This window comes from Bidens hawaiensis, unplaced genomic scaffold (assembly GCF_021521415.1).
Source record: "Bidens hawaiensis isolate Kalapana, Puna unplaced genomic scaffold, B.hawaiensis_p1.1 tig00033154_1, whole genome shotgun sequence".
NCBI lineage: Eukaryota > Viridiplantae > Streptophyta > Magnoliopsida > Asterales > Asteraceae > Bidens > Bidens hawaiensis.
In genome coordinates, this window is record NW_027495672.1 from 26902 (window position 1) to 38670 (window position 11769).

At 35.3% G+C, this 11769-nt stretch overlaps 1 protein-coding gene across 1 annotated transcript; it reads right to left on the bottom strand.

Moving 5' to 3' along the window:
• Positions 1-2511: 2511 nt before the first annotated feature.
• On the bottom strand, positions 2512-11468 carry LOC143584533 (uncharacterized). Its single transcript, XM_077066565.1, has 5 exons — positions 11162-11468; positions 9033-9144; positions 8844-8932; positions 2875-2973; positions 2512-2782 (listed from the first exon to the last, which is right to left on the bottom strand). The coding sequence occupies exons 1-5, from the start codon at positions 11466-11468 to the stop codon at positions 2706-2708; spliced, it is 684 nt and encodes a 227-aa protein (XP_076922680.1). The 3' UTR covers positions 2512-2705.
• Between the last annotated feature and the right edge of the window lie 301 nt (positions 11469-11769).

An 11769-nucleotide genomic window follows, 5' to 3' on the forward strand; every position in this document is an offset into this window, starting at 1 on the left:
GTTTAGCATGACTTGTGGTGAATCAAATTATCATACTCTTGTTGCTATTTAAATCGTTGTCTGGTTTACCGGCTTCTTTCTTGATTTACATTTTACTTATATGCGAAATTTGAATTCAAAAACATTTTAAACGGCTGGTGTTTGTATGTCTATCGTTCATGTGGTAACATACTATGTGTTTTCATGGATTGAAATGAACTCAGCGTATATATTCAAAAGAACGGTTTGCTTACTTTTTTATAATTTTATAAGTTTTTGAGTGTACAAATTTTTATATTTTTAAAGCACTTATGTTGAAAACTATGAATTTTTAACTTTTAAATATTGATATACAAGTTATTATAAAATAACTTATTAAATTGTTTTTGAAACCTTGAACCGCCAAACTAACCTATTGATATGTGGTCATTTGCGTATCGGTTCACAATAATATATGTGAGTGCAACTTATAGAAGCTTGTGATAAGAAACGTAATAAAAACGTACCATGTGACCGTTACATATCATTAGACATCAAAAACTATTTTTGTGCCGGTCTCTATAATTTTATTATTCATGAAAATCTCTTTTCTCAGCCACACGGCCCACACGTATGTAGAAAGAATATACTCTCCTCAACGCCACCCTATATGTGTAGCATTCTCATGCCATCGACCAACATGGCTTTACAAAGTGACATATAATTATGCTAGTCTATACTTGTTGCTATCAAATATTAATATAATGGTTCAAATATCTTTCAAGAAGGATATATGAAGGTTCGATTCAACTTGAGCACACATATCTATAAATAGGTTAAAACTAACAACATTATTTAATTTGTAATACTATTTACAAGAATGTGTTTGAACTCATATTAGATATACTCAAACATCTCTATATAAAAGTTTAGAACGGATTTGAGTCGGTTTGCATTATTGATATATATTTATACTTTTCTTTTCTTTTCTTAGTATTTTCGAAGTTCTTAGATAGTTGGATTAAGCTCAAGTGTTTCTTATGCAGAGTTAGAACTTACGTCAAAAAAGCTTATAAAATAATCGAATAAGTTTGAGTAACATTTTTTAAGTTCAACAAGAGGGCGAGCTAAATCGTCTATAGCTCATACATCCATTTCAACAAGGACTTCACTTTCAGTGTCATAAATATTTTCTTCTTAGTATTTTCATTTTAAACAAGTTCACGTTTTCTATGATAATGTTTTAAGAATAACACAAATCTTGTTTCTATCTTGAGCGCACGATATCATATACCTCTGTTTTTTTTTCCTTCGAAAAGGGGATTATATTATAATTGATATGTGCGTACTTTTGTATCAGTGAATGGAAAAAAAAAAGTGTCTTTAGGTAAAGTAAGTAGTGTTGAGCATTTAAAAAAACTGTGAGTTGTATTTAAAACAAAATTCCAAATTTGTTGAGTTACTCAGTGAAAGAGATTGGTACCACTAGAATATCGTTAGAATTAGTATAATGATAGATGCTATGAATCAAAAGATCGATATTTTTGAAATTTCAATACAAGTATATCTCCAAATACTCGACTCCCCTTATTCTCACCATTAACAACTTCTTTAGAGCATTCTCAGCTCATCATTCATCTATATCTCTATAATTACACTAAAAATCACAACAATTTTCTCTTATGTTTAATTAAATAATACGTTTTTATATCTTTATCATTACAGTTTCTCTTTTCCTTCACTCATAACCACTTTCAACAATATTAAAAAATAAATAGAAGCAAGCAAAACGATCCCCAAATTAAAAAAAAAAATCACTACATTTTATATCTCCACTACTCACAACCCCACCCTACAATTTGCAAAATCACTCACAAATTTTGAGGAGATGAACTGAAAATGCTCTTAAATGGCAATTAATTCGGGCATTTGTCTGGGTTACAAATCTAATTAATTTGACTGGGTCATGGGAACCAGGTGGATTTGACACGTTGGGTAAGTGGGATATGTATCATATAAAGCTTTTGTAATGGCTGTAGCAGTGCGTGTTCGTTTTTGGGTGCAAATGATGAACTTAGAGCATCAATGATAGGAAGGTTAAAATGTCATGAAACTACCCAGCTAGCTGTTACAATACCCGCTCTTTAAAACACTTATTTCCCTTCCAGAGCGAGAAACGCCACAAAATCATCGACAGTTTTTACATATACTCGTAAAACATAATTATTTATTTTAATTTCGTATCATTTGATATAACTTAAAACTAAAAACTTTATATAGATAAAAAAAATAGGGGACAATGACATATATCCCCTCCCAACCTCCTAAATTGCATATTTACCCGGCCCAACAATTCAATTGTATATTTCCTCATCCTTAATTAAAATATGTGTACAATTTACCCATTTTAATTTGTTTTACTAACGTTAATATATGTAATCACTATTTTACCCTTACTTTTACTAAAACTAATTAGCAGAGCTAAAGCTTAGTACGAGCAAAATTCGAGCTCTCGCAAAACAATCCAAGCACAGGCTCATAAACACAAGTTCATAAAGTGCATAATACCATTTACTAAGATAAGATGAGAACAGTTCACGAGTTGACACCTTCAGTTCAGTAGGCTACGCTGGAGTCTAGTGTCTTAGTCATCAAGCTCAAACCATAAGTTCAGCAAACAATGCTCATAAACATAAGTTCAGAAAGTTCACAATACCACTTATTAAGATAACATGAGAACAGTTCTCCTAAGACTTGGTAGCAATTGCTTTAGCTTCAGTCAATGCGGGAATCAGCTTCCCTGATTGGTGCATAGCAGTGGTACCTACATATAAAAATGTTGTGAAAATATTACATTCTATTAATCACAGGAGAAAAAAATGTGTAAAACATGAAGCCTAATATAATAACCCTTACTGTCACAGCCACCAATGTGCTTGCCACCAATAAACACATTTGGTACAGTTCGTTGACCGGTCCACTCGTGTAACGCTGCTTGCAGCTCACTTCCATCACCTTTAGACATAGATACAGACCAAATTTAGACATTTTCCAGTAAAGAAGATAAACCATAATGAAGGAAAAACATTATGTTAGGACTCATGATTCATTAAAGTTCGTCAAGGTCTCAAAAGAATTAAGCTCAAATGTTATTAAGAATTCATTGCAAACACCGAAGTATAGCAGCGTCACAAATTCAGGGGTGCAAACAAGCCGAGCCTTTTCGAGCCTGAGGCGCGCCCAAGCTTCGAATAAAGCTTGTTTGGTAATTGAGCCCCTGGTCAAGCCTTGTAGCTCGATGAGCCTTTGTGTATTTTTAAGTTTCACACTGCATAGCCGAGCTTTGGCTTGTTTAAGGTACTACACAAGCTCAAGCAGAGCTTGTTGGAATGTATGATTTCGATAAGCCACGTCAGCCGAGCCACATCAGCATGTTTGTTACAGTTTATTTGTTGATATCTATTTAACAGAGCTAGTTAGTTTGTTAGTAGTTAGTTAGTTGTCTTCTTCTCTATAACTAGTTTTCTTTCTTGTAATGAACGATAATGAAAAACAAAACTGTTGTTCACAAATTCTCTCAGTTTGATCAAGATTTCATGGTATCAGAGCTCAGGGGCTTCTGATCTTTGTTTTGATCTTGATTCTTTTTACTCAATCGTTCAATTTCGTTTCAGTTTCCTTCAATCGATCATTTCAATCATTCGTTTCCGCTGTTACAATCAATTCATCAACCTTCGATCATTTGATTTCCTTTAGTTACTTTTGCCCTAATTCTTCTGTACCTTTTCAATTTTGCCCTAATTCTTCAATTTTGCCCTAATTTTCTTCAAATCTTCAATTGTTTCTTCAATTTAATGGCGTCAAGTACTTTTACCAGTTCAATAGATTCCTCTAATCCTCTTTATCTTCATGCTTCTGATCATCCTGGTATGTTGCTCGTGTCAAAATCTTTTGATGGAACGGGATTTAATGCTTGGAAGAGAGCTATGTCTATCGCTCTTTCTGCAAAGAACAAGCTCGGATTTGTTACTGGTGATGTTCGAGCCCTAGCATTCCTACTCAGCAACAATTGTGACAACGTTGCAATGATATGGTAATCTCTTGGATCTTGAACACATTATCAAAAGATATCTTTGAAAGTGTTTTGTATACTCAAACTGCTCATCAATAAGCCCTGCTTGCGGTGCACGCATATAATGTATATATGTGTGAACCCTCGGGTGGGCAAAAGTGAAATTGCACTAATATTGACGTTATTTTACTAATCTCGTGAAAATAACGTTAAAAGTGGCGGAAGGTTAATCAGGCATCATTGTGGTGGCGTTGATAGCCAAAAGACAAGGGTACATGCACCAATCGGTCGGTGTCCCGGTGGTTGAGTGTTATGTGTCTTATGTCCGAAGACTTGATGCAAAACTACTATCGAGCCGGGGGTCTCACCGGAAGCAGCCTCTCTATCCCTATGGGGTAGAGGTAAGACTGTCTACATCTTACCCTCCTCAGATCCTACCATAGCTTTGCTATTGGTGGGATATACTGAGTACGATGATGATGATGATGATGATGATGATGATGATGATGATGAAACTACTCATCAATTATGGATTGAACTTGATGATAGATATAATCAGGCAAATGGTGCAAAATTGTACCAATTACAGAAAAATTTGTGTCAAATTTCCCGAGGCAATAGTGATATTGCTACTTATTTCACAAAAGTCAAAAGTAATTGGGATGAACTGAATGCACTATCTGGAATCCCTCCATGTACATGTGGTAATTCAGTCCTGATAGCAAAAAGAGAGGAGCAACAACGTCTTGTATAGTTTCTCATGGGATTAAATCCTTCATATGACACGCTTAGAGGCACTATTTTGATGATGACTCCTCTTCCCTCAATTAGTCAAGCTTATTCCTTCTTCAAAATGAGAAGCAGAAAGAGATTCATGCTGAAGGACAATTTAATATGGAAGCAGCATCAATGAATGCATACAATCCGGGACGTGGAAATCAAAACAACAAATCTGATGTCAAAAGACTTGTATGCACTAACTGCAAACGCAGTGGACATCTTATAGAAAAATGTTATAGGTTAATTGGTTTCCCAAAAGATTTCAAATTCACTAAGACAAAGAAGTTTGCAGCAAATTCTTCTTGTGATGAACATCTTACTTCTGGTCTGACTCAAGAACAATATAATGGTCTTCTTCAATTGCTAACCAATTCTCAAGTTCACACCAATACTGCTTCTCAAACTGCACATGATGCTTCTGTCAATTCAGCCACATTTGCAGGTATTATGGCTTGCAATTCATCTTTTAAAAGTGATAAACTGAAACACACAACATGGATCATAGACACGGGTGCTACTGATCACATGTGTTTTGATGAATCGCTACTCACAAATGTTCAAAATCTTAGTAAACCATTTTATATTTCTCTTCCAAATGGCCAATGAATCATCTCAACTAAAGTTGGAACAGTTCATATTACCTCTAATTTTTCAATTCCTAATGTTCTTTTAGTTCCTCAGTTCAAACATAATCTTCTATCTGTTCCCAAACTCTGCAATGATACAAATGGGTTGGTTTATTTTTCTAACACATCTTGTGTCTTGCAGGCCCCTTCACTGAAGAGGCTACTGGTTCTTGGTAACCTGATTCAAGGACTTTACATTCTTCAACAATCTGTTCAAAATAAATCTAGTTTGAATAATGTTGTTTCAAGTTCAAATTCCCATTGTAATGTTTTCATTAGTGGTTTTACATGGCACAATCGTCTTAGACATTTACCCTTATACAAACTAAAATGTTTGGATGTGTTTTCTAATACTCATATTCCAGATATTGAATGTTGTAAAATTTGTCCTCAAGCAAGGCAACATCGTTTGCCTTTTCCCAAGAGTCATAGGGAAACTTCATCAATTTTTGATTTAATCCACATTGATGTTTGGGGACCCTACAAAACATCCACATACAATGGGTATAATTACTTTCTAACCATTGTAGATGATTTTAGTAGAGTAACATGGACTCACCTAATGTCAACCAAAAGTAATGCTTTTCCAATTTTACAAGGTTTTCTTGAAATGGTCAAAACTCATTTTCATACATCAGTCAAATGTATTTGTTCCGATAATGCATTCGAACTTGGTTCTGGTATTCAGCAGGCTGAGTATTTTATCAAACATGGTATCATACATCAAACTAGTTTTGTGGGAACACCACAACAAAATGGTGTAGTCGAACGTAAGCATAAGCATCTTTTAGAGACTTCACGGGCTCTACTATTTCAATCTAAACTTCCTATGAAATTTTGGGGGGAATGTGTTCTAACTGCAACATATCTCATCAATTTATTTCCTACTAAACTTCTTAGTAGTAAAACACCATTTGAGATTTTGTTTGGCAAACCTCCATCATATTCATATCTAAAAAGCTTTGGTTGTTTATGTTTTGCATCCACACTTAAACAAGGCCGAGATAAGTTTCAACCTCGTGCTTCTCCATGTATTTTCATTGGATATCCGTTTGGTAAAAAGGCTTATAAACTTTACAACTTAAACACCAAAACTGTTTTTGTCTCAAGAGATGTAATATTTCTTGAACATATATTTCCATCCACCACACAACTAGATCCTAAATCTTTGTTTCCAGAAGTTGATTATGATTTTCAGCATTTAATTGCTTCTCTTGATTCACCTCATTCTGATCAGTCAATAGACCAGTCATCATCATCCTCTACTATTCCTATTCTTACTCGTCGTTCCTCTAGAACACATAATCCACCGGCCTATCTTAGTGATTATCTTTGTAACATTGCTTCATCAGATTGTCATTCTTGTGTTCATACTGTTACTGCCTTTTCTGCTGTACAATCTGCTAAAACAAATGAACTGTCCAACTCCAACCAGCATCTCTTACATAATTTGGATAATGTCCGGGAACCTTCCTCATATAAAGAAGCAGCCTTGCATCCAGCTTGGAAAGATGCTATGAACAAAGAATTTGAAGCTTTAGAACATAATCACACATGGCTTCTTGTTGATCTTCCTAAGGGAAATAAACCTATTAAATGTAAATGGGTTTACAAAGTTAAGTATAATGCAGACGAGTCTGTGGAAAGATGCAAAGCTCGTTTGGTTGTACGAGGTGATACTCAAAAAGAAGGTATTGACTATACTGAAACCTTCTCCCCCGTGGTTAAAATGACTACTATTCGGAGTTTAATTGCAATTGCAGCCAAAATGAAATGGGATTTATTTCAACTAGACGTGAATAATGCTTTTCTTCACGGTGATCTAGATGAAGAAATCTATATGTCTCCTCCTCCTGGTATGACTCTAGATAGCCCCAATCAAGTTTTAAAACTTCAAAAATCCCTATTTGGCTTAAAGCAAGCTTCACGACAGTGTTATGCCAAGCTCTCAGATGCTTTAAGATCTAAAGGATATGTTAGATCTTCAAACGACTATTCGTTATTTTCCAAAACCATGGGTTCTTCTATTGTTCATGTTGCAGTGTATGTTGATGACATACTGTTGACAGGTAATAATTCAGAAGAAATGCTATCTTTAAAGTCATTTCTTGATACTACTTTTAAAATCAAAGATTTGGGTTCTCTTAATTACTTTCTAGGCATTGAAGTTTTAAAAGAACCGAATGGCATCATTATGACTCAACGTAAGTTTGCAAAAGATTTGGTTGTAGAATTTGCTGTTTCATTATGCACTTCATCGCCTCTCCCTACTCATTTGCAATTGGCAGCTAATATTGGATCGTTGCATTCTGATCCCTTGGAGTACAGACATTTAGTAGGCAAACTGAATTATTTGACACATACTCGACCAGACTTGGCTTTCGCTGTTCAGTTTCTAAGTCAGTTCATGCAAGACCCTCGTACTCCACATTGGGAGGCTGCTCTTCACACGCTTAGCTACGTTAAAGGAACGCTTTCTCATGGTTTGTTTTTTAACAATAATAGTGACTTAAAGATAGAAGCTTTCTGTGATTCTGATTGGGCATCTTGCCCCAATACTAGACGATCTGTTAGTGGGTATTTTATTCTTCTCAGAGGAAGTCCAATTTCATGGAAATCTAAAAAACAGCCCACTGTTTCATTGAGTTTTGCTGAATCTAAATACCGTTCAATGTGTCGTGTAACTGCTGAACTTGCATGGTATACTCGTCTTCTTCATGAATTGTCTCTTCCATCAGTTGTTCCTATTCCTTTGAAGTGTGACAGCCAAGCTGCTATATACATTGCCAAAAACCCGGTTTACCATGAACGAATGAAACACATTGAGCTGGACTGTCACTTTGTTCGGGAAAAATTACAAGAAGGCTTAATCGATCTAATTCATGTTCGTACTGGTGAACAACAAGCAGATGTGTTTACAAAGAGTTTACCTGTTTCCAAGCATTCATTTTTAATTTCCAAGTTGGGGCTTTCGATACCTCCAACTTGAGGGGGGCTATTGGAATGTATAATTTCGATAAGCCACGTCAGCCGAGCCACATCAGCATGTTTGTTACAGTTTATTTGTTGATATCTATTTAACAGAGCTAGTTAGTTTGTTAGTTAGTTGTCTTCTTCACTATAACTAGTTTTCTTTCTTGTAATGAAAGATAATGAAAAACAAAACTGCGGTTCACAAATTCCCTCAGTTTGATCAAGATTTCAGAGCTTAGGCTCGTTTTCTCAAAATACATAAAAAAAACAAATAAATGCGTATATAAATTGATTACTCGTAATAAATATAAGGTTGAAAAAAAAGAGAGCCAAGGGTCGGCTCGTTAACCTCTTTGATTGCATTATGAAGACATTAACATATATGAGAAATCCTAATAATCATCTATATTATAATATTATAGAGGATGACTGACTTTCAAGATCAAGCTCGATAGCTTTGAAGGAAGATCCAGCCTCCGTCAGCAGTTTCTTAACGCTCACACAGTACGGACAATACGATTTGCTGTCATAAACATATAATAATAATAATAATAATAATAATAATAATAATAATAATAATAATAAACAACATATACTAGAAAGAAATCAAAGAAATGGTGTACCTGAAGACGACGACGGGATTGGTTGAAACGATCTCCTTTGCCTTGGCTGAAGCCACTCTTGATTGATTGATTGATTGATTAATGCTGTTACGATTACGAACAAACCCTAAGGATCACAAATGATAATTTTGGTAAAGATCACTATGCAAACCGTTCACTTTTATGAATCAAATATCATCTTCGTATCACCGATGACGTGGACGGTGCACGTGTCCTAAACACCTCCGTTCCTTATACTTTTTTATTATTCTCTAAACTTTTTCTTTTTAATAATATTCAATTCAATGATAATAACACACTATTTTAATTTTTATTTATATTTATTTCACAATTTAAGTTATTTGTGTTTGAAGGTGGGGACGCTAAATGAACCAACTAGGGCCATCCAAATCGCTCGCCGCTCGCTCAAATGTAAACTAGCCGCTCTGCTCGGTTCGTTTTGTAAACGAGCCAAGCAACGAGTAAGGGTCCGCTCAGTTCGGGTTCAGCTCGAATATTTTTAGTTTGATTTATATAATTATTATATATTAATATATACACGTATAGTTATATTTGTACAAAGTATTTAACTAGTTAGTATCTTAAATATTGATATTGGAATATTAAATAATATTTTATTTAATTATATTTAGTGTACCACAAGATAAAAATGCAGGGGTTAACATACAAGCCGCTCCTCTGCATCCAAGGCCACACCATCACAATCAACGCCGCTCCATCATCACTTCATCAGTTCGTCATCCTCTCTATTCACCCCGCCACCGTCCATGCCATGGCTTCACTCCTCTCTATCCACTCCACGCCGCACGTCTCTAAATCGGAGAATGAAGATAAAGATAAAATACATTCAGCATATTGGGACCGAGTTGTTGCTCCAACACATTTCGGGAGGTTTAGGCCTTGGTTCTTTACAAGATATGAATAAGAGCTTGCTTGAGAAATGATGGTGGCCTTTCGAACGGAATGATAGAAGCTTATGGAGAAAGATGATACAAACTTACCATTTAAACCCAAGAAAGTTGGATTGGTAGGCGTGTTTAATAGTATATTTAGCCTAGAGAAAAAACAAAATCTACACATCAACCAACCCCAAAGTGCGTATTCAGTTTTGAATGGAACATGTGTCTTTCTTTAAGGTTAATGTTTCGGCTGGACGATAGAAATGGGTAGATTACCGACTCTTGAAGCCCTTCGAAAAAGGAGAATAATTGTTAGCTCCTTGTCATGTTCTTATTGCAGCATTAATACGGAAAAAGGCGAGTATTTAGTGCAACCTTCCACATATTGATGCATTTTCAGTTCGTTGGTCCATTCGGTGTTGTATTATCAGTTTGGGACATTTGAAAGCACATAACAGAATGATTTCTCCAGGTAAAAGATTTTTCTAAGGAATCAAGTCTACAGGTTTGTGAGTGAATTTTTTCACCATAAAAAATCAATATTGAGTCATTTTAAGTATCTTGACACGATTCTTTCATTGACACATCTTTTCACTAATTAAGTTTTCTATGCAGTTGACCTTTTGAGCATGACATTTAGATTATGGTTAAGGCTTACAATTTTTAAGGTATCAGGTTTGAAACTTGACTCAATGAGATTGCTAACATCCCATCTTATAAAAACTCACCCGGGTATTGAAGGTGGTTCCAAACGCTATTAAACATAATTAGGTTATCTTTTTTAGTGTTATAACACATCTATTATTGGAGGCTATGTACCAAAGCACATGCGAATATTTTAAATCGTAATAAACATGATATCATGTTTCACTTGCCAACAAGAATAAATAAAAAACGATCATTAATTGACTTTCTTATTTGACGTGAAGTATAATATTCATAATGTGTATTGATTTTTCTTTTCTTTTGATGTGAATCTCACAACATAAAACATTTCTGTCCTTTTGCTTTCATATTATTCATTTCTTCATGTCATTTGTTGTGTTAGTACTATTTTGGTGTAGTCACTTTCCTATTAGTTAAGTGTAATCTTACTTTGATTTGTGCTGTTTTTTCTTTAACTATAAATTTTTATAAACAACCAACGAACAAACAACACAACACCGCTAGCTGCCTCCACAAGACGGAGGACAACCACCCAAAACAAAAATTACATAACCACAAACTTACACCAATTCAACCAACCTAACGATTTATGTTTAGACTTGAACCAAAGAAAACCAAGAGCTTTAATATCTCCAATAATCTCTTCCAAATTAACCTCCTTACCATCAAACACCTTTTCATTTCTCGCTTTCCATAATCTCCAACAAGCTATAATAATTATTCCATGAAACGCCTCTTTTCCCACTACTCCAAGCTTGGTGGTCTTGTGTAGCTCTAACAAATCTCTAACCGAAAAGCCGAAAATAGGAGGAACTTTATACCAACGGCTAATATGCTCCCAAACCACCCCCGCTATCCCACAACCCGTCATGATATGATCCACCGTCTCCCCCCACCTTCGCACAAAGCATATGCACTATCCGAAACCCGAATGTTCCTCCGTTCAAGATCTCCTCGGGTCAGAAGTCTATCCATTTCCGCCCTCCATACGTGAATATTACCCTTCGCCGGAACCCACTTACCCCACTTCATAATATAATTATTTCCGATATTTTTATTTTCATGATCAACCTTTTTACCGAACTAACCGAGAACTCCCCATCTATTTCACCAAGCCACCTCTACTTGTCCGGACCATCCAACCAGACCACAATACTCATCAATCTAATACA

Coding starts and splice junctions, on each gene's coding strand:
- LOC143584533 (XM_077066565.1), bottom strand. CDS start 11,468: ATGACGGGTTGTGGGATAGCGGGGGTGGTTTGGGAGCATATTAGCCGT. Junction 2,974..8,843: donor TATCGAGCTTGATCTTGAAA/GTCAGTCATCCT, acceptor CTATGTCTAAAG/GTGATGGAAGTGAGCTGCAA. Junction 2,783..2,874: donor GCACATTGGTGGCTGTGACA/GTAAGGGTTATT, acceptor TTTTATATGTAG/GTACCACTGCTATGCACCAA.